Source organism: Carettochelys insculpta, chromosome 2 (assembly GCF_033958435.1).
Source record: "Carettochelys insculpta isolate YL-2023 chromosome 2, ASM3395843v1, whole genome shotgun sequence".
Taxonomy (NCBI): Eukaryota; Metazoa; Chordata; order Testudines; family Carettochelyidae; genus Carettochelys; species Carettochelys insculpta.
This window is the reverse complement of record NC_134138.1, coordinates 181,121,543-181,145,303: the sequence shown is the minus strand read 5'-3', so window position 1 is coordinate 181,145,303 and position 23,761 is coordinate 181,121,543. Positions and strand designations below refer to the sequence as shown.

Here is a 23,761-nt window from a genome sequence, read left to right as displayed (position 1 = left end):
GATAGTATATGCCTCTGAGTTGTCACATGCCTGTTGAACCCCTTCATTACAACTTAATAGCTCTTTAACAGGTTTGATGTTGTGCTAGTAGGTCTGGCAAGCTGGAAGGCTTCTCATTTTTAAGTTACTAGATCCATCCAGAGGAAGACTCACCAGGCTGCAACAGCCTGCTGGGGAAGCCTTCAGGTGCAGTAAGAATAGGGATAGGAAGTTGTGTGTATACAGCTGGGAATCAATTGTACTCATTGGCTGTCTACACGAAGCTGTGCTGCCAGCAGCATGATGCAAAGGAGGACTCTGGACAGTGCAAAAGGTCGCCCATTTCAATAATTGTGTGGTTAATTTTCATATTCCCACAGATTGCCCTGCTGAAAGAAGCTGCAGTCATCTGAAAATGCGCCTTATAGACTTGGGTCTGTCGGCAAAAGCGCCCCTTGTTGGCAGTCCCTTATCCAAGCAATTTCTATGACAGCAGCCTCTGCCAGCAGGGCAATCCTGTGGGAGTATGCAAATTAGCCACACAGCTATGCAAAGGAATGGCCATTTGCATTTTTGAGAGCCCTTATTTGCATCAGACTGCCGGCAGCATGGCTACAGTAGACGTACCTTTTATGTATATTTCAGTAGCTAAGAGCAAGGTCCCATTGTGCTAATGTATGATGACTCCTGGCTGACATGCACAAGACAAACAAGGAGGGAGTAGTAAAATGGAGGCATGGAGACTTAAGTGCGTTGCCTAAGGTTGCACAGAAGCCCTGTGGCAGAGCAGGGAATAGAATTCAGGTGTCCTGGTGCCTAACTCAGTAACTTATCTTGAACATTCTAAGGTGTCTAATTTGAGTGTCTGTCTTTTTGAGTATCAACTTGGATACCAAAGGCCTGATTTTTTCTGAGGGGCTGAGCAACTGTTTCTCCTGTTAACTGAGTTGAGGTTGTAGATAGTCAGCACCTGTGAAAACCAGGTCACATATACATATGTCACCACTGAAATGCAAACAACAGTAGGGTTGAGAGCAGCAATCAACTGGTGGCCAGCACGCTGCAGAACTGTCCTGAGAAGGTAAACTACACCCATGACCCCAAGGCCGTAGGGTTATGAAGCGCGCCTTAGGAGCAGACAGGGTCTTGATTTTAAGGACTTAGCCCAAAAGGTATAAAACAATTTTGAGCCCAGTCTTGAAGTCCTTCCTCAGGGAGAAGTTGTATTAACATCGGGATTGGTCTCTGTTCCGTTTTCAGAAGCAGCCCCACTGAGTATTTCTCAGCACAGTGTTCCTGAAGCAGAGAGTCCTTGGGATGACTTCTCCTCAGTGTTTGAACTGCTGTCCTTTCCACTTCACTTGGTTCTCCCCAAGGTGTTTGATACTTTGAGGCTGTCCATTCTGATTAATCCAAGCAGTGCTTTGTATCAAAGAACACTTTTAGCTGTGAGTCCAAAACAGAATAATATGCAGGGACACTCAGTTTTAGAATACATGCATTAGAAGACTGACTCCTTTGCATATTTCACAGTCCACCTGTGAGGGGGAAAAAAGTCTTCAATTAACCCTGGCCCCTTTCAGATCCTTAGGGCATGATTCTGGTTTGTGTGAGACTTACTGCTAATTTACAGTAACATACTTCGCTTAATCTAATTCTTGACCTTCCCCTGCCACTTCTACCCCTCTACTCTCTGATTTGCTCACCTTGATCATTTTTTTCTGATTTGTCCTCCTTTATTACGGTTTTTGGTTCTCTGTGGCTACGTCTACTCTAGCCCCAAACTTCGAAATGGCCATTTTGAAGTTTACTAATGAAGCACTGAAATGCATATTCAGTGCTTCATTAGCATGTGGGCGGCTGCGGCACTTCGAAATTGATGCGCCTCGCCGCCACGTGGCTCGTCCCGACGGGGCTCCTTTTCAAAAGGACCCCGCCTACTTCAAAGTCCCTTTATTCCCATGACCTGATGGGAATAAGGCGACTTCGAAGTAGGCGGGGTCCTTTCAAAAAAGGAGAGCCATCGGCACAAGCCGCGCAGTGGCCAGGCGTGTCAATTTCGAAGTGCCGCGGCCGCCCGCATGCTAATGAAGTGCTGAATATGCATTTCAGCGCTTCATTAGTAAACTTCAAAATGGCCATTTGTGTGGCCATTTCGAAGTTTGGGGCTAGTGTAGACATGGCCTGTGCCTTAAATATTGAGTCTGTTCTTGTATGGCTATGGTCTGAAGAAGTGAGTCTGTCCCACGAAAGCTCACCGAATAAATTATTTTGTTAGTCTTTAAAGTGCTACACGACTGCTTTTTTTAGAGAGTTATCTGTTTGTCTGTATCTTAACAAAACAGAAAAGCAGTCGTGTAGCACTTTAAAGACTAACGAAATAATATATTAGATGATGAGCTTTCATGGAGCAGACCCACTTCTTCAGGTCTGGGGATAGTGCAGTACAGCAGAGTCTGATTAGAACCAGGCCCCTTTGTCACTGTTGTCTTTGCTGGTTGGTCATGTTTGTTATTTTGCAGTCTGCAACATGCATCATTTTCTCCTTTCATTGACTTTTTTTTTCTCCTTTCAACATAAATACTGCCAGGCAAGGCTGAGTTCTAGACAAAATATATGTTTATATATACTTATATATCTAAGTAAACACATTTTAACTTCTTTTCACTGCATAAAAATATACATTTTTGCCACTTGTCTCCCTCTCTCAGCAGCAGAACAGAGCTTCCTGTCTGAATTGCAGTAAGTGAGGTCATTGGATCACCAGTGGAAAGATGGGCAAGTGCTAGGAGTTCATCCAGCCCATTTCTCTGCCAGTTGTTAGGCTATTTCTTACTGTTTTGTCCAGTCACCTTTTACATTTCCTCAGTAGTGCGACTTTTTCCATGGCCCTCGAGAGACCGTTCCACAGCCCAAAAAGCTTTCCCTGGCTTTCGCTAACTCCTTCCTGTTACTCCTAGCTAAATTCACTTTACCTACTCTGAATAATTTCTCTCATACCTTGGTTTTTTTCAACCTCTCGGTAGCCTATTATCATGAGTCCTTGTATTAAAAAAAAACCCAGTGGACTTTACAGACCTGTACAGAAATTACTTACATTTATCACTGGAGAGCAGCCATCCCTGGGGTTGAGTGAACCTTGGACTGCATCTACTCGCGAAAGGGTTTGCCAATACCATGGAGACATGGCTTTTTCTGGTATAGTTTATACCAGTTCACCGAACGAAATCAGGAAAATAAACAGAGCTGTTTTGCCAACATAACTGTATCTACACTAGGTTTTTTTCTGGCATAGCCATTTCAGTGAGGAGAGGGATTATTATTATTTTATTATTATTTTTGCCCTTTCCTAACCAACTTGGGCTACGTCTACACGTGCACCCTACATCGAAGTAGCTTATTTCGATGTTGCGACATCGAAATAGGCTATTTCGATGAATAACGTCTACACGTCCTCCAGGGCCGGTAACGTCGATGTTCAGCTTCGACGTTGCGCAGCCCGACATCGAAATAGGCGCAGCGAGGGAACGTCTACACGTCAAAGTAGCACACATCGAAATAGGGATGCCAGGCACAGCTGCAGACAGGGTCAACGGGCGGACTAGCGCTTCCGGGGCAACAGCTAGCCGCTCCCTTAAAGGGCCCCTCCCACATACACTCAGCCTGCACAGCACGCGGTCTGACGAGCCATATAGGCACACAGACCCCGAGCGCCGCAGTCATGGACCCCCAGCAGCAGCAGCAGCAGCTAGAGGTCCACCCAGCTCTCCCGGCAGGAGCAGGGCTTGCCCTGGCTCTTGTCATGTTGGGGGCAGCTGAGCACCTTCTTGCCCCAGGGGAGGACATGCCCCCAGGGCAGCAGGGCTCAGCCCCTACCCTTGCAGCACCCCGCTCCACCCCCCGCCTCACACGCCGGCGGCTGTGGAGCTACCCCACCAGCACCGACTGGTGGGAGCGGCTGGTGCTTGGGGAGTGGGACGACGAGCACTGGGTCCGCCACTTCAGGATGACCCGACAGACATTCCTGGAGCTGTGCCAGTGGCTCAGCCCCGCACTCAGGCACCGGGACACTGCCATGCGGCGTGCCCTCCCTGTGGAGAAACGGGTCGGCATCGCTGTCTGGAAGCTGGCCACTCCGGACAGCTACTGATCCGTGGGGCAGCAGTTTGGCATCGGAAAGGCCACCGTCGGGGCTGTCTTCATGGAGGTAAGAGAACCCACAGGGGGAGGCCAGGGCGGGCCAGGGCAGAGCAGGGGGGCCAGGGCAGGGCAGGGCAGGGCAGGGGAGCCAGGGCAGGGCTGGGCAGGGGGGCCAGGGCAGGGCAGGCCAGGGCAGGGGGGCCAGGGCAGGGCAGGGCAGGGCAGAGCAGGGCAGGGGAGCCAGGGCAGGGCAGGGCAGGGGAGGGTAGGGGGGCCAGGGCAGGGCAGAGCAGGGCAGGGGGGCCAGGGCAGGGCAGGGGAGGGTAGGGGAGCCAGGGCAGGGCAGAGCAGGCCAGGGGGGCCAGGGCAGAGCAGGCCAGGGCCATGCACACCCTGCTCACCCCTCATTGGGGCTGTCCCATGTGCTTTCTCTGCAGGTCGTGCGTGCCATCAACGCCATGCTCCTGCACAGGCTCATGAGGCTGGGGGACCCACGTGCCACTGTCGCCGCCTTTGCCACCCTGGGCTTCCCCAACTGCTTCGGGGCTCTGGATGGGACTCACATCCCCATCCGCGCCCCGGACCACAGTGGAGGCCGATACGTCAATCGGAAGGGCTACCATTCAGTCGTCCTGCAGGCCTTGGTGGACAGCCGGGGACGGTTCCAGGACATTTACGTGGGCTGGCCTGGCAGCACCCACGACGCCCGGGTGTTCCGCAACTCGGGCCTGTGCCGCTGGCTGGAGGCGGGGACCTACATCCCCCAGCAGGAGATCCCGCTGGGGGACACCACCATGCCCTTCTGCATCATCGCAGATGCGGCCTACCCCCTCCGGCTGTGGCTCATGCGCCCCTACACGGGCCACCTCTCTGCCAGCCAGGAGCGCTTCAACCAGCGCCTGAACCGTGCGCGCCAGGTGGTGGAGCGCTCATTTGGCCGCCTCAAGGGACGATGGCGATGTCTTCTCACCCACCTGGATGCCAGCCCCAACAACATCCCCCAGATTGTGGGTGCCTGCTGCGCCCTGCACAACCTCGTGGAGAGCAAGGGGGAGAGCTTTCTTCAGGGCTGGGCCGCCGAGGCCGGCAGGGCACACGTGCAGCCACCTGCTGCCCCCAGTCGGCAGGTGGACCCAGAGGGGACCCGGGTCCGGGAGGCCCTGTGGGCCCACTTCGACGACCAGGCCGTGGGGTGAACTGTGCCCAGGCCCCCTACTGCCCGCCCCTTCCTCCCCCACACTCCTGCCCCAACGCCCACACCACCATGGAGCACCCCACCGCCCCCCCCCCCACTTGTCCAGGAGAAATGACAGCACGAACTTGTGGGTGAACGTAAATGTTTTTTTTGTCCTCACGATTTTTTTTTTTTTTTAAATAAAAAAATATATATATGTGAGACAGAAACCAAAAAGGAGGGACAAACATTCAACAAAACCAAGATGGGCACAAATAAAACTATGTACAACAATAGAAATGAAAGCACTGTGCGCCATCAAAAGAAAAACAAAAAGCAGGGAGGAGAACGGGGAGAACTATGTACAGGGGGGGACGGGGCAAACAGGGGAAACACCCACACCACCCACCCAGTCCCCAAAGTCTGTCCAACAAAGGGGGGGGCCACGTCCCGGGCCCCTCGCCCCTACAGCCCAGCAGTGGGCGTGCCCGGCCGGGAGCTCCGCCGGGCCTGCAGTCTGGTGCGCGGCTGGGTGGGAGAGGGCTCCACCGGAAGGTAGCGGCGCCGGCGAGTCGCGGGTGGCTCCAGGGGTCCCTCAGTGCAGTGGCCCTCGCGGGGAGGTGGTGGGGCGACGGCGGATGGCCCGGCGACGGCTGGAGCAGCCGGTGGTGGGGCTGCAGGAGCGGGCATGGCGGGCGGTGGCGCGGCCGGCGCAGCATGGGGGGGCCAGGGAATCAATCAGCCGATTGATGGTATCCAGAAAGGCCCCCCATGCCTCTCTGCGCCAGGCCAGCGCCTGCTCCTGCAGCCGGAGGTGCTGCTCCGACACCTCCAGCTGCCGGCGGTGGATGGCCAGCAGCTGGGGGTCTGTGGCTGCCGCCGGTAGCAGGCGCGGGGTCCGCCGTCTGGCCCTCCGCGGGGCCGGTCGTTCCTCGGCCGAGGGGCTGCCCTGGAGCGAGGGTCCCGGAGGGGTCTCCGGGACGACCGATGCCTCGCCGGCGCTCTCTTCCGGTCCTTCGGATGGTGCAGGTGCAGGACACAGGAGAGGAGGGGGGAAAGAAGAATGGAGACAGGCGTTAGTGTGGGCCCCGAGCCGTGGCCTTTGTCCCCCCCGCCCTGTGCTGCAGGTTCCCCATCCCCGTCCCCGGGAGATGCTGCTGTGATGGATGGGGTTCAGGGGTCCCCCTGCCCTGCAGCCCGTCCCCTGGTGGGAGCGACTCTCACTTCACCCCGCAGGGTCTGAGAGCAGGAGAGGTTTCTTAGGCCACAGATGGCCAGTTTCTGGCAGGAGTGACAGCACCAGCTGTCGGAAGAGACAGTCCTTCCAACCCGTCGTGGGGAGAAGACCCCAAGGGGGGCCCCTCTGGGATGCAGCTTTCCCCCTCCTCTGGCTGGCTGCCTACCAGCTCTCCCTTCCCCTAGCCTCTACCTGTGGCCCCCGCCCTCGCCCCCCAATTCCAAGCCAGCTCGGCTCCTCCCTCCTGTTTGTTCAGGGCAGAGGTGTCACCTGCCAGCTGTAGCGCCAGGATCCTCCTTTGGCCCTGGGAGCTCCTCGGCTCGGGTGGCTCATATGTAGCCTGAGTCTCCCTTTGGCACTCCCCCCACTCCATCGCATGCTGCTGCTGCGGGGTGTCCGACCCCCTCCGCCCGGGAGCCCCTCGAGGTTCCGCTCCCCCCTGGCCCGGGGATGGGGCATGGCACTGTCATGCAGGGTGGCAGGGGTCAGGGGCTGATGGCTGCAGTGCTGTGAGGGCCATGGCCCTGGTGTCCTTGGGGCCATGGCCATGTGAGCGTGTGGGGGGCCCTGGACACATCTCTGTTCCCCCCGCCCCTCAAGCCCTGGGGTGTCCACCAGAGAGGGGTACCTACCTGTGGGTCCGCTCCCACGGTCCGGAGATCCCCGGGGGTCGGAGGCCCTGCTGCTGCTCCGGGATGGCAGGAGGAGGATCTGCAGGCTGGAATCGGTGGAGGAGGAGCCCCCCTCCTCCTCCTCCTCCTCCTCCTGCCGCGATGTCCCGGGGATGGCCTCCGGGGGGGGCCCCCGGGGTGCGGGGCTTACCTCCGGGGCGGAGCCCGGCTGCAGGGCCTGCTCGGGCTCGTCAGCCGAGGTGTCAAGGGTGGCCGGAGGAGAGGAGGTGTGCCGGGAGCCCAGGATGTCCCTGAGCTCCCTGTAAAAGGGGCAAGTGACGGGGGCGGCCCCAGATCGGCTGGCCGCATCCCGGGCCCGGGCATAACCCTGCCGCAGCTCCTTGACCTTACTCCGGACATGGTCCGGAGTGCGGGCAGGGTGACCCCGGGCAGCCAGGCCATCGGCCAGCCGAGCGAACGCATCCGCGTTCCGCCTCTTGCTCCCCATTACCTGGAGCACTTCCTCCTCGCTCCAGAGCCCCAGCAGGTCCCGCATCTCGGCCTCCGTCCAAGAGGGGCCCCGCTGCCGCTTCCCAGACTGCGTGGCCCTCTGGCTGCCCTGGCTGCTGTGGCTCCTCTTGGGGGGGGGGTCCCCTGGGGGCGCTGGGGGGGCTGCTGGGCAGCCATGGCTGCTGTCAGGGGCTGAGGGCTGTGCAGGCTCGTCGCCGCGTGTACAGGCAGGAGCCTGCACGTTGCCTCAGCCTCCTGCAGTCAGGGCGGGGGAGGGGACCTTTAAGGGGCCGCTCCACGCGGCTACCAGTGAGCTGCGGGGCTGGAGAGAGCGTCTCTCAACCCCCCAGCTGATGGCCGCCATGGAGGACCCGTCAATTTCGATGTTGCGGGACGCAGATCGTCTACACTGTCTCTACTTCGACGTTCAACGTCGAAGTAGGGCGCTATTCCTATCTCCTCATGAGGTTAGCGACTTCGACGTCTCTCCGCCTAACGTCAAAGTTAACTTCGAAATAGCGCCCGACGCGTGTAGACATGACGGGCGCTATTTCGAAGTTAGTGCCGCTACTTCGAAGTAGCGTGCACGTGTAGACGCAGCTATAGTGTGCCGGAGAATACAATGCACATTTGAAATAATTGTTGAACGAGGCTCGCAGGGGCGGGGGGAAGTATAGGTGCGGGTGGAGCTCACTTATAATCTTTAATCTAGTGCAATGGCTCTCAGGTGGGGATTTGGGGTGCCAAAAGCACCTGCCAGGTCCGTGTGGCTCCTAGGCGTATTGGCAGCCAGGGAGGCTCTGCACAATGCCTTCATGCCAGCAGGTTCCGTCTTTCCCCCACCACAGCTCCCATTGGTTGTGGTTCCTGGCCAATGGGACCATACAGAACCTCTCTGGCTGCCATCTGCCTAAGGGCTGCAGGGACATGCCAGCCTCTTCCAGGAGCTGCACAAAACCAGGGCACGTAAGTCTGCCTTAGCCCCAGGTCATGGGCCCGAGCGCAAACTGGGAGTGGGAGGAAGTTGATCAGCAGGGCTGCAGATCCCTTGGAGTGCCATAGGCCACAGTTTGATAGACACCGATCTAATGAATAGAGTACTCACAGAGGATGTGAGGCCCCTGATTCAAAGCTCCCCTTCTTTTGAAGGGTAGAAGGGATTTAAACAGGGGCCAGCCACTTCTCAGGGAAGTGCCCTAATTGGCAGACAGTGGGATATTTTGATGTAAGTCTCTGTCAGTCTCTCCTGCTGAAGATATTCCACTTTAGTTGAATGATTAAATAGTAATTGGGCCAAAGAAGGTGTGAGACTAACTTCATAGATGTATCCAAAGCCTAATAGCAAAGGATTAGTTTTCTGCAGGATCTTAGGAGAAGTAGCAGACCATAAAACGTTGATTTTTTTTCAGTGTTTTGGCACTGCTGTCTAGTGGCGGGAAGCACAAACAATCGCGCACGTGACACTACACTGTTGATTTAGGAACACTCTTTATACATTCTTTTTTTTTTTTAAATCAGTATTAAGTGGATCTTCCTTTTCATGAGGAAAAAGTCCTAGAGATTCTTTCCTCCATCAGTCTGTCAGTTCACTTTCAAAGTGCCAAGCAGAAAATACAATAATTATCCTCAGAGGAGCTGTCTCAGAAAGCTTAATGGGTGTTTTGAAATGGAGGGTTGACGCAAAGGGCCTGAGTCACAGAGGGCCCTCAAACTAGTCTCTTTTTTTGTAAATGCAACATTGCACAGTAAGCCTGAGTGCATTTTAAAAATATCATTCGCTCACACCAAGAGTGGTGCATGTGGGGGACAGTGGAGACTAGCTGCACTTTCCATGTAAACTTTGGGCTAGATGCATGTTGCAGAATTACCTCCTGGTGGGCCGCCAGATGCTTTATTTGCCTCCTCATCTCCACAGCTCAGAGCTCCTGTTGGCTGTGGTTCACTGTTTCCGGCCAATGGGAGCTGCAGGCAGCAGTACAGGATGGGCCACTGCTTCCAGCATCTCCCATTGGCTGGGAACAACAAACCATTGTCAACGGGTGTTGCAAGTGTCCGTACCTGCAGACACTCAGGTAAATAAAGCATCTGGCAGCCCACCACAGGCTAGCCCTGGCAAACCGCACCCAGTGCATGGGCCGCTTGTTGCCCACCTCTGAGCTAAGGACCTCAGCTGCATTATAAATATTCATAAATTAAGATTCACTTCCTCCCTGTTTTTAATCCCTCTTTTACAGAGAGGAGAACTGGGGCACAGAGAAGAAAAAGAGATACTACCATCTTGAAACACTGTCAAGTTACAAAGAAAAGAATTAAAAATTGTTTTGGTTATTAAGCCTGGCCTAAAGACCACCCCCTCTTCAATATTTGTGATTTTTTAATGATTATGGTTTCCTATTTTAAAAACATCTTGTCTGTCGACATTAGCTGTGTGGAAAATTCTGTGCAAACAAAAGAGAAAATGACTTGCTGAATGACTATACTTGGGAACAATGACCCGCTCTGTATGCAGGGGGCTGTCTAACGCTAAAAGTAAACAAGCTGAAAAACTAAAGAAAATTCTTTTTCTTCATTCTTGACAAATTTTTTCTAGTGTAGTAGCAGTACCTAAAGATGCAGATAGGCACCCTGGCTGTTTTGAAAAGCCTATTAGGTGCCTAACTCCTGTTGGACTTGGCATCTTGGGACATTTGGAAATATTTAAGTTCCAATGGGAGTCTGGTATCTAGACTCTTTGTCTGCATGTTGAGGTGTCCAAATACCTTAGAAAACTGGTCTCTGATGTTGATGTTTCTGACTCCCTGGTTTGCCTGAGAAACTTCTGCAGAGTCATTTGGAGACTGTGATCACCTTCTCCTGCATAACAGCTGCTCTTTGTATATTTTAAATTCTCTAACATCAAACGGAAACCTCCACATCTCTTTGGCCAAGGCAGGTCATCTATTCGGAAATAATCCATAAGGGCAAGGGATCCCATTTTCAAAGAGCAGAGCATGGATTCTATGTGCATTAACCTGCATTTGTGAATGCACATTTGTTAATTGAGCATATAAGTGAGTAATTGTACATGCAGTTAATCACTTGAGGTTTTTTTTACATGCAAATGTAGATGTACAAACATAAATCTAGTCTTCTGCTTTTTTGAAAATTTGGCTCACATTCAATTATTAAAGCAGTGCAGTTCAGTTGCTGATGGTTCCTCCTCTTCTTGTCTTATCTGGATATGGCAGTGTGAATCATTTCCATTCAATGGCAAATTTTGTCAGCTAACTCTTTAGGCTGTTTATCACAGCTTCCATGTTACCTCTGTCCTTTTTTCAGCTTAGCATCTGGCCGCTTTTCTTGCGGCTGCTGGAAGTGGCAGCTGCAACAGAAACGGCTTGTGAGTTCACCCATTAATGCATGTGCTGACTTCAGCATTAGTGACATTTTCCTTACACATTCAGGGAATGGCGCTAAAATATTTTCAAAACTGCTTTTTCCCCATAAAATGTTGGACCGAAATGGGTTTATGGGAGAATGTCTGCCTCTTAATTGCTCGGCATGGGACTCTAGGCTTTTGAAATACATGACTGAAAAATCTTGGCTGGGAGGTCAAGTCTATCACTTTATTTTTTTTTTCATTTACTAAAACTATATGTACTACATGATGAATTTTTCCTGGGTCTTTAATGAGTTTTTCTTCCAGGTTTCATTGAAGAAAGAGAGCTGCCTGGAGTGAACTCTGTGAGCTTTGGGATTCCTGTCCTCCCCCATTTTTTTTTTCTCCTAACCAGCTTTGCACTCTAATAAGGCAAAATAATGTTAGGAGGTGTTTTTAACTTTGCAGCTATGGTAAGAATACAATGAGATTCACTCTGCCAGTTTGCAAAGGATGGGTGATCAGCCTGCTGTGATCTTGTACTTGTCTGTTGGTAATGAACAAAACCCAAACTGCTTCGTACTCAGTGTCCGTGGCGTTCATAAAACGGGATGAAATGTAGCAGTACTGCTTTCTTCTACAACCAGGGTTTTCAATCATTTTTTCGTTTGCTGACCCCCTAAAAATTTTTGAATGGAGGTCCTGACCCCTTTGGAAATCTTAGATGTGGTCTGCAGACCCAGTCTGAAAACCATGTTCTACAATAACAACAATCTTTCACAGACCCCGTGGGCATGGGCTATACTAGGAAAATAAGTTAATTTCAGATACACAGTTCTAGCTATGTATCAGAAATTGACTTATTTGACTGTCTTCACTAAGGAAGGTCAACAGGAGTATTTCTCCTGTCGACCCCTCCTACTCCTCACGATAGCAAGGAGTATGGGGTCAACTGCCAACCCCAGAGAGACTGATTTTGCACGTCTTTTCCAGATGTGCAAAAATCGAACTCCGGAACATCAACCCTAACCAGGTTGATCTTTGCAGAAGTGAAGAAAAGCCCTTAGACACTCTGTAGATCCCCAGGGTCTGGAGATTGCTCTTCAGCTAGCCCCACTGTGTAAAATTAAATGTTCCAGTCAGTCATCTTAGGAGGCTTAAAAGGGGGCAGAGAAGAAGGCTGTCTGAATAATGTACAGCAATATTGTGAATGGCATAAATACTGTATAACAGGACTGAACATATGAACCGGTAACTGAAACCTGCAATCCTTACCAAGTACTTACTAAAATCAACTGGACTGGTGCTTAGCTATGTCTCTAGGAGTCAGATGTGGGTTACTGTTCTGTGTGCCTAATGCTATATTAAAGGACACAGTGATACCCTGGGCCTGATTTTTATGCCCGTGTAAGTCAAGAGCGACTCCAGTGAAATCGGTGTAAACCCTCTGTCCCTGAGAGGACAACCAGGACCCATATTACTGTTCCTGGAGACATTAATGTTGGGTTTATTAACATCCCCAAAGTAACAGACATTCCACTCTCTTTAGCCATGGTTCTCAATTTCTGTGCTGCTTGTGGTCCAGTCAGCACACAGCTGTGGCCTAAGTTTCATCCTCAGGACCATAAAAGCCACCCAAGATACAGGAGCTGCAGCTGTGGCCTGTGATGGTAAGTAGGTTGAGAACCACTGCTCAAGAGAGAATCCCAGCTGTGCTTTCTGCCACCATGGCAACAATGCAACCTTTTTCCTTCCCGATTTATTAGGTCATAAATGATGGCTCCTTCCCCCCACATGCACCCCAGCAGTGACTTTAATTATATCAGAGTCACTGACTCCTCTGGCTCTGTGTTTAGATGCTGTACTGTCTGTTTACAATAACTGGATTTGATAAAGATTTTCCTATTGAGCTTATGTTTACCCCATGGTGCTAGATTCCGATATGATTCATTTTTACTTTGTGACAAACACTCCCTAAATGAACATCCTTTTCTCTTTATTCTTATGCAGATGTCGCTCCTATGAAGATTGTTGTGGTTCAAGATGCTGCGTAAGAGCCCTGTCAATCCAACGCCTCTGGTATTTTTGGTAGGTTAGGACGTTTTTTTCCTAAATGTGTATTCTGTGCTTGCCTTCATTTTAAGAAACCCCTGTGAACCACCACATTTAAAGTTTGTGTGTGTATGTGCGTGTGTTAGTGTGTATAAACATACGGAGCTGCAAACGGGTGGAAAACAAAGTAAGCAGCTTCTGTGCTGTTACCTCAGTGGCAGGAGCAGCAGCAAGAGCCCCACGTCCCTTTTAAATGGCCACCAGAGCCCTCTTGTCACTCATGCGTGTGTGTGTATTTACACAGGTGCTCACACACGTATACATAGGCAAGATTCTCAAAGAAGCTGTGTAACAGATGCACGGTCCCCCTTTCATTGAATGTGACATCTGCATTAGAATCCCCAAAGTAGCTTTGCACATCTCAACCATTCTGTCCAAGGTAAACGCTTTCCAGCGAAAGAGCTGGAAGGGACTTTGTTAATGTTGGCTTGGTGATGTAAGACCAAATTCTATTCTCGTTTGCACTGATGTAGAGTTTGGCTCATTGCAGCCTGGGTTTTACAGTGCCATGCAACTTTTGTGCTTTCATCCTTCATCCTTTCTCTTCATTAGCCATTAGGGAGCACTACCCAGCAAACCTATTTAGCATCTGGGCTGAGAGATGTGCATTTGTGTTGTTCAACAGTGACCCCACTGGTCTGTTCAAGGAACTGCATAGCTGTGGTCCAAAGGAATCCCTCTGGTATGCATTGCCCCAAAGGCAGGGCATATGGACCCAATTCCTACATTTCCATCAATATTATTTTTGAAATGCTGATCCAAGGAAATCACAGGTGAAGTTAAGAGGTGGTAGGAGTGGACAGATGAGCCCATAGCCCCAGAGGTAGGGGAAGAAGAGAGAAGTCTCCCAGCTCTGCTGGTGCTATCACTTTTGTTCCTGTAAAGCTAATAAAAGGAAACACAGTGGAAAACTGCATAAATGAACTTTATATGGATAAAAACACTCCTAGGAACAAAATCTTCTCAGTCACTGTAAAACTTCCGCCATGTGCTGTCTTACATATATATCTCTGCTTTTGCAGTCCTGCTTTCAAGGAATAATAGTTTCAGGAAATCCTGATAACGGCATATGGGAGCTGAGGATTAGAGGGTATGATCTTGGTTTCTCATATGTATGAATCTTTAAATATCCCCAGCTCTCTGACGCCCTGCACTTTAAATGGGAGCCATCTCCAGACATGATTTTTTCCTCCTCCTTTTGTTCAGGTTCCTTCTGATGATGGGTGTTCTGTTCTGCTGTGGAGCTGGGTTCTTCATCCGAAGACGGATGTACCCTCCACCGCTCGTAGAAGAACCTACTTTTAATGTATCCTATACCAGACAACCAGCCAACACTGCAGCAGGTCAGACACTGCTTATATACTAGCCTGTCGGATTTCTCCTGTGTGCACAGGAAACAATTAAAACGTGTGGGATCTTTAGCTAGGACTAGCAGTTGTGCTTCAGGTATGTTGCACCATTTGCGTATGTGTGCCCAGTACTATTGAGATCCAGTAGGAGATAAAAAACAGCCAGACTGGGTCAGACCAGTAGCCCATGCAGCCCAGAATCCTGCTTTCCAACCATGGCGAGTACTTCAGAAGAAAGAACAGAACAGGCGATCGCCGTGCTCACCCATTCTCTTTCCAAAGAATTATTCCATTTCTTTTATCAATCCCATCTAGAAAGTTCTTCACTCACTGTTTTTTTATACTTTTATTTCCATGAATGCAAACAAGATAAGAAAATGGTTGATCATATTGCAACGTACACAGAACAATGGGCAATGCCACCTTAGTGATGATCTTCTTTTTTATGAATAATAAGGAACAGCTTCCCTTAGGTGGTACCATCTTTTAGAAAATACCTTTGCCGCAATGGAACACCCTTCTGCAATAGTGTCGATTTTCCATTTTTGATTTGCCCTCTGTGTTATGCAATTCTGCTGTAGAAGAGGGAAAATTCTTCAGTTGTCAAATCACAATTTGGAGGTGATCTGAAGGATCCAGCCAGTAGTAAATCTGCTGACCCCCAGCCCACCCACATGCTATCTCTTGAACAGTCCAACCCAGAGCACGTCAGAGAATATGAGTGCTTTGTGGGACTTCCTTGACTCCTGTCCCCTCCAGTTAGAGGATCCAAATTTCTAGCTGCAGATGATGAATCTACACAGGTAGCAAAATGCAGCCCATATTTACCTGTCAAACTCTGGCAGCCACAATAGAGATACTCTTATGTACCCCATGCTCACTGCATATACCACTCCATGTGCATGAGTATCAACACAGAGAGAAAAGATTTCAATTCCCTTTACCCTCCCTAAGGGTGTATCTATGTTGCATCCATGATTATGTACACATATCAATGCTAGCTGGACTCTAGAGCTGTTATGTACTAACAGAGAGGGAGCTGTGCTAGTCTATATCCTATCAAAACAAAAAAGCAGTCAAGTAGCATTTTAAAGACTAACAAAATAATTTATTAGGTGAGCTTTCATCTGTCCCACGAAAGCTCACCTAATAAATTATTTTGTTAGTCTTTAAAGTGCTACTTGACTGCTTTTTTGTTTTGATAGGATGTTATGGTGTGGGCTACATGACAGGTGCACAAGCAGGTCTATTCCCAGGAAGGTCAGACAGATTTGTGCATCCCTTGCTGAAGCCTACACGTATACCTCCACACTGGTGCTTTAAGCAAGTGACCTGGAGGACAGCTAGCACAAGGAACCTGAACATGAGCTATGAATCTCATCCCAGTTTCAGTGGAGACATACCTGAAGGCATTCCTATGCTCTTAACTTGGATTACATTGCCTCACAGATAGAGATGGCTGTAGAATGACTATTTCATTTCTTGATAGCTTTCCAGGTTTCAAAATTTGTTTCCTGCAGTGGAATTAAACCAAAAACTTTCCAACATTTTCACAAAACAGACAGTGTGTCAAAACATCTGTCTTCTGATTGAGAAGGTCAGGGTTTCCCTTTGAGTCTGTCTCCACAAGAGATTCGTGAGTCTGCCTTGAATCTCAGAAACCTTCCTGCTAAAAATTTTTGTCATAACTGCTACATCTTCACAAAACATTTTGGCTTCAGTGCATATTCCAGTGACAAAAGGTTAGTTGAAAATGTGCCAACCAGTCATAAAATCACAAACAGTAGGTCACACAGTGAGACCTTAAGTTCAGACTTCCCAATGTGTGGCATATTGTATCACACACAGATACACTGCCTAAATTCCAGTAATGCCCCTGCTCAGTGTTTATCCACGTCGTTCTGTATGTGCACACACATTCTCTTTCAGTCGGAGATCTAACTGTGTGACATATAAGGATCCCTTCCTTCGCATACTTCCACACATGTATTTTTCTCTTTAAGGTATTCCTTTCTTTCATTCGTTAATGTGTTAAATTCCTAGGAATTTCTGTTCAGTAACAAAAACACAAACATACACTTATTTTTTTGATTACCAGTCACACATTTCCCTTGTGAGCCAGTTTATTTTAAAAGTAGGGGAAAAATATTATGAGTCTTCAAAATAATCCAGAGGTTATGTACACACAAGGAGCATCACGTGGCTGAATTGACAAATATACTTAATTTTAGAACACAGTCATGGTTCGTAAAGATCCACACATGGCAGAAGTCATGTGTAAATAGAAAATGGCTGTTCAGTAAGTCTTTTAATATCCTAGTTATGTTACATGCTTTTAATTTTTTAAAAAGGTCTTTGGTTTCGGTCAGCTCTAGAATAGGCCCTTAAATCCTTTCTCGATCTTTCTCATGGGAGTCCCAGCCACTCTGAATTCCTCTGCATTTCTGACCATGCTTGTCCTTTAAAATAAAGCTCACTTAAATCCTCCAGGGTGCTGAGCACCTAAGGCTCACATGGGCCGTGTCTATACATGTCCCTCCCTTTCGGAAGGGGCATGTTAATAAGGCACTTTGGAACAGGTTGATGAGGTGCTGACATGCATATTCAGTGCCTCATTAGCATAATGGCAGTTGCGCTTTGAAGGTGCAGCTTTCAAAATGCAGACTGGCTGTATAGACACGGGCACTTCGAAATAAAACCCACACTTTGAAATTCTCTTATTCCCAATTCATTTGGCTAATGAGGCACTGAATATGCAAGTCAGCACCTCATTACCCTGTTCCGAAGTGCCTTATTAACGTGCCCCTTCCGAAAGGGAGGAGCATACGTAGACACAGCCATGATGTCCAACGGATTGGTGGCTCCTTAGCATCCCATTTTTGAGAGACTAATGGTTTTTAATAGTTCTGATATAGCACACAATAAAAGTAAACACATGGGAGCTGATCCTGCAAGAATTTTGCTGTTGGGTTTATTGGAAGTGTGACTGATTCATATGCCAGTATAGAAATAAATTGGCCACTATGATGTACTTGTGCAAGGCATTTTAATACTAGTAAATGCAGAATTCCAGGAGTGCCCTCACTGTTCATCTAAGTTCCCTTTGTGAAAGGAAATGTGAGCAAAAGCGCTGAAATGTGCAAGCACCAGCATCCTGGCAAAATGCTTAAGAAAAATAACAGTAGGTATGGGCCAAAATTTGCCCAGCTATTGGATTTGGATCCAGTTCCTAATCTAATCTCGAGGGCTGGACTTTCTTTCTATAGTGGGATTGGCAGTTACATTGGATGGAAATGGGCAGGAGCAAAAGAGGCGGGGAAGCTGTCGGGGAAGTGTTACTTAACCAAGACAGGGTGAAGGACAGCATCCGTTTGTAGGAAGGGAGGAGTTGCTTCCCTAATCTTAACCACTAACTGGATCAAACCAAATGTCAGATCCATACACCCGAAGCTCCATGGATGTTTGGATTGGTACCTTGTGGCTTAGGCTCTTGGATACTAAGAAAATACATCTTCTCAGTCTGAAAGAGCATGAAGTAGTATATAACAATTCAAGATGTCTGAGTTCCTGGGGCCTGGGAATTGGTGAACAAAGGGAAAATCCCTGGGGACACTTCTCCTTACTGCCAAAGCAGGGAGCAAGGTGTTCAGGAGAAATCATTGCTTCTTGACTACTATCGGCTGTTAACTCAGCCTTGCTGTGCTGAAACCATACAAAATAGAGTTTTATTGATAAGAAACTTTGGAATTGTCATGAGTGACTAAAAACGTCTGCTCAATGTGGTAATGGAATGCTAAGAACCATTAGGAAAGGGACAGATGATAAAAGAGAAAATATAATGCCAATGTATAAATCCATGGGAGGCCCACAGCTTGACTACTTCATGCCGTTCTGGTTGCATCATCTCCAAATAAACCAAAAAAACCAAAAAATTGGAACTGGGAAAGGTACAAAGAATGGCAACAAAAATGATGAGAGGTTTGGAAAAGTGATTCTCTCTGGCTTGCGCTAACTGCTAACGTCTGGGATGTTGCCATTAGGTTGGTGAGGAAACACACAACAGCCTTATGGTCAGGCATGTTGGTATTAATTGGGCCCTTAATGCTTGCTGATTTGTTGCTTCTGTCCAACACTGCTAAGTACATGGATATGTGTTGTAGAGTTCCCATCTAATGTTTTCTTTCCTTGGAGAGATGTCCTTACAGTATCCAGATTGTATCCGGAGGCAGCTGAACAGAGAGAACGTGTGAGAGATAAGGGCTATGACTGTAGGTTGAGATCCTGTGGTGTGTTTTTTTTTTTTACAAAGCAAATTCAGTGCTCTTAAATGGTGCAGGTTCGATAGCCTTGGAAACTGAACTTCTCTGGGCACAGAAGCAGAAGTGGCGTGCGAGGCATCCCCAGTGCTCATGATCTGGAGAAAGCACCCTGAGGGGATGAGAGGTAGTTCTGAAACTGTGGAGATCAAACGTCCGGGGTTCGATTTAGTGAGTGTGGTGTGGATGCAATAAATCAAACATTGAGGATGTCTATATACTATCAAAACAAAAAAGCTGTCAAGTAGCACTTTAAAGACTAGCAAAATCATTTATTAGGTGAGCTTTTGTGGGACAGACCCACTTCTTCAGACCATAGCCATACCAGAACAGACTCAATATTTAAGGCATAGAGAACCAAAATCTAATCTAATTCTTGACTCTCCCCTGCCCCACCCCTCTGCTCTCTGATTTGCTCACCTTGATCATTTTTTTCTGATTTGTCAACCTTGATTACTATTTTTGGTTCTCTGTGCCTTAAATATTGAGTCTGGTCTGGTCTGGCTATGATCTGAAGAAGTGTGTCTGTCCCACGAAAGCTCACCTGATAAACTATTTTGCTAGTCTTTAAAGTGCTACTTGACAGCTTTTTTGTTTTGATAGTGTATAGACTAGCACGGCTCCCTCTCTGTTACTATTGAGGATGTCCCCGTCGATCCTGGTACTCCTTGTAGTTGCAAGGAGTAAGGGAAGTCAGTGGGAGAGTTTTTCCTGTTGACATCCTGCTGTGAGGACAGTGGAGAAAGTTGACCTAAGGTTCATTGACTCCAGGTGTGCCATTCTCATAGCTGGAGTTGTGTATCTTAGGTCAACTTTCCTCCCTAGTGTAGGCCTGCCCTCTGTCTCCATTCATTCCTTTGCCTTCTGAGACTCCCAGCAAGGTGCTAGCAAGTGTGATAGTGATTTGTTATGGTGTCAAAGGCTATCCACTGGGCATTGGGCTGGGTCCATCAACTTCATGTGACTGGGCAGCCATTAGATGGAAACATTTGTATTGGCCATGTATCATATATCCCCAACAAAACCTGCACTTATCATTTGCCTTTAGGGAAGAGCACATTTGTCCTTTCCCTGGCACTAGAGCAGCATGATACTAACCTGTCTGTTTTCTGTACATTTACCATTACATTATAAATTAGTGTATTTTCACTCCATTTCTTTTAGGATCACAGCAACCAGGAATGCCATACTACACGGATCCAGGAGGGCCTGTGATGAATCCCATGGCTATGGCTTTCCATGTCCAGCCCAACTCCCCACAGGGGAATCCAGTGTACCCACCTCCACCCTCTTACTGCAATGCACCACCACCCCCATATGAGCAGGTGGTGAAATCCTCCACGTAACAACTCTGCAGCTCCATTACCTGACTCTGTGAGAAGCAGGTGCCATTGCAAAGTGACTTGGCTAGAGGGCCTCTGCCCTTCTGAACACTTGCTAATTCTCTAACTCTCCCTACACATGCTCCCCACTCATATTACTTGGAAGGGATGTTTTTTTTGTGGTAGGGGTGAATTTTCATTTTGATGTATTCAAAACTAAAGCAAGGTCTTTTTAATGCTTTTAATGGAAACTTATATTTAAATACAGTATGTTTTCCTTTTATTTATTGTTTCAAATGTGTATGTTAATGTATTGTGGCAAAATACGGTAGCAGATTTATGCAACCATAAAGTGATGTGTGCTTCCCTAAAACCCAGTAGATAGATGAACATGGTACTCTGCTAGAGTAGAAAGGAGAAAAGTAGTGACCTGGAAGAAAGAGTCAGGGCAAGACATTTACGTGAAGCATGACCACCAATCTCATGGCCTGTGGTTTTCTTGGAAAGCTCTGTTCTGAGGCACACAAAGGGGAAAAGACCTTATGGAAGCCATCAAGTGAGTGAGTCAGTCAAGTCATGGCTGTGGGTTCTGTTTGGAATGAGTCCCACTTGAGAGCTTCGTTTCTATAAAAAAAAAAATGTGGATCCAAAAAAGACAGATATGCGGAGCTGCAGCGACTCCACCTGCATGTGTACTCCGAATTTGTCACCTTAATCCTGGCTGTTCTCCTTTTGGCACTTTCTGGAGGCTTTTTTATTTTATTTTAGTTTGGTTTTTGCCAAGGAAAAGATTGTAAAATGTAGTTGATGATCTAAATGTTAGACTGATCTTTGTGGGGAAAGAAAGGTTTTTCTCAGCTCACAGCTACACATCTAGCCTTGAAGAGAAACTACTTAGCAATGGCAGTGCGAGAAGAGGATTTTTCCCCTCTAAAGATAAATTTCCAATTTTTTCCATTTTAGGTCCAGATCCATCTGGGTCTTGGGATCAAATGTTGCTCCCTTTGAAACCACTGGGAATTTTGTCATTGACTTCACTAGTGATGACTGGGTCCTTGTCCCATACAACATGTTAACTCTCTGGTTTTGGTTATGGTCTTATAGCCGCAAATAGAGTACAAAAGAGTGTTTGTTTTCTCCAATCAAGAGATTTGAAAACCCTCTCTTAAAACATCGGTAAGTGCATTAACTCACTGGGATAGATGTTTAGGGCTTGCCCCTCAGACTAATGCATGGACACATTGGCCATGCAACTACCACTTGTACCATCAGGCTGAAAGTGTCTCACTCTCCAACTTCCAACAAACAAAACCCTTTTTCTCAAGATATTTATGAATGGTTATTTTTGCAGTCATTTTTCCCACTCATTTTCCCCTTAAAGTGTGATTCTTTTTACTGCTGTTTAGAACTAAAGAATGAACACAGCTGTGAGCTTCTGGCATAGGGCCTATAGAAATATTTATTAGCTTCCAATTAGTTACACTGGTGCCACCCCATTGAATGTGTGTGAGTGCCCAGGTGTAACTGAGCACACACTCCAAAGGCATCTGCCTTGCACAGATGAAACAGAGGGCCTCATTCGGCCTTTCTCACCGGGGAAGATTTGAGAAAAGTTGGCTCTCAGAGGCCAGGTTGAGTTGCAGGACTGAAAATCAGAAACAAACATCTTTTTTGCTTGTAAATTATGCACCTTCAGTACAGAAAACAGAGCACCAGTGAACTTGCACTCTGTTTCATCACTTTTCTGAATGGAACGACCCTTAAAAGGATTGAATTCAGCAGTCCTAACTGAGGCAGAATTGCTCTTGATTGTATGGCAGACCTCTGAGGAGACTCTTGCACTTAGGAGAGTGCACTATTGCTGTGTTACTCATGGGCTTAATAGATTTTAAAGCCAGAAGGGAGCAATAGATAAGGTGGTTTGACCTATAGAACCCAGACCAGAGACTTACACCCCATTACCCTTCCGTTGATACCAGCAGTGAGAAACAATATAGCAAAAATACAATTAAGAAGTATTGCAGCAAATAGTATGTTGTTCTGAGGATATTACTGTTAAAATATTCTTGTTGGCTGTGGCTCATAAGGATGCAGCAGCTACTTCTGGCTTTGTGATACACACCCTGTGAACATTTGAGATACGTGCATTATGTGGTCAAAAGGCCCATCTACCTGCATAGGACCGCTGTATGTATTTTCTAAACTAGGGTGAGTACTAACTGTAAAGCTGCTTAAAATCATATAATATGGCTGCGTACACACTGTATTTTTTAAACTGAATCAAGGGATGTTTTTTTAACAGAGTAGGCCTTAGGATGTGAGTGGATAGATGTTGTTAAACCCTTTTATATTTTTTAATGTGTCTAAAGAGATCTGGGTTTTTTCAGTTACATTGAGTAGAAACAATGCTTTTGCAATAGATTCTTATTCTATATATTGAAATTCAACTTCCGGGGGAAATTTTTCTGCAATGCAGTTGTTTCCTTTGTTAATGTTGGTGGATTATAACTGCCTCTTACAAAAACTCCTGTTCTGGTGAACTTGTTTGATACTTTAATTACAAACACAGCAGCACTGTGGGTAGACCTGGGAATTATTTGCAAATTGCTTGCATGCCTGTCCTTTAAATTTTCCTTTCCGTTTGGTTTCTAGGTATTTGTTTGCTTGTTTCCCTTTATTCTAGTTTTAAAAAAGCAAAGGGTGGGAAGCCATGTAACTTTTGATAGGGTCATGTTTCATATGTATGCAAAATAAAATTGATCTGGGTATGTCTATTGCCTTGTCTGCCCAATGTGGCTTGGGAATGGGACTGGGGAGGGAGTGGGGAGAAGTTAGTTCTGCTGCTGCTTGCAACTTCTACCTTTATCATAAAAAGGGCCCAGTGGAAAGTTCAGTTGAAGCTGCAGTCTATTAAAAAAAAATTAAGCAATAGTGTGCAGAAAGGGGCCAGGCAAGCGATTAGGTAGTGAGTGGCAGGCATTCTAAACCCTTTGTTACTCATGACCATGTGCTCAGTTCTGTATCAAACAGAGCAACAGCAAGCCCCCACGCCTGCCAAGCTCTTTCGGCAACTGTGTTCCTGCCTCTTACCATCTGACTTTGTGGACACAATAAAGCATGTCCATGTCACGAACAGCTGGACGGTGCAAATGCAGTTTGTCAGCACTTCCACATTCCTGTTACCAATTAACTATTTACACTGCCACTTGCTGTGGCAAAACTTTTGCCTTTTGGGGCTAGGGAGTAGTGGGGGCAGAGTTGAAGTGTGTTCGAAGGACAAAGATTTTGTTGCTCCGTTGGAAGTGTAGACAATGCCTAAGCTGCTACCTCAGGGGTCAACAACCCTGGGCACAGGGGCAAAGAGTGGCATGTGAGCCCTGCCCCTCCTCCTCCTCTATGCAGCTGGGAGCTTGCTGAAAGCCAGGCTGCCTGTGGATTAACAAAAGACCAGCTAATGCTACCAACCATCACCTAAACGGGAAAGCTCTGCATTTGTTTGTTTATTAATAAAGCTGTTGTAAGTAGGACTATCGGCGACTTTAAAAAGTATCACTTGGACCATACATAGAGGTCTAAAGGGCTAATTTTGGCATGCCACCTCAGAAAGCTTCCTGACCTGCTCCACATGTTGGCTAAATGGAAACAAAGGGCTG

General features: G+C 47.8%; 1 protein-coding gene across 1 annotated transcript in view; it reads left to right on the top strand.

The window, feature by feature from the left end:
- Positions 1-22,880, top strand: part of VOPP1 (VOPP1 WW domain binding protein) — a 99,700-nt gene extending 76,820 nt beyond the window's left edge. The window contains exons 3-5 of the mRNA XM_074986030.1: positions 13,020-13,097; positions 14,328-14,464; positions 19,951-22,880. Of these exons, the coding sequence (XP_074842131.1) occupies positions 13,020-13,097; positions 14,328-14,464; positions 19,951-20,132 (397 nt within the window). The 3' untranslated portion in view covers positions 20,133-22,880. The remainder of the gene's footprint in view (positions 1-13,019; positions 13,098-14,327; positions 14,465-19,950) is intronic.
- The last annotated feature ends 881 nt before the right edge of the window (positions 22,881-23,761 follow it).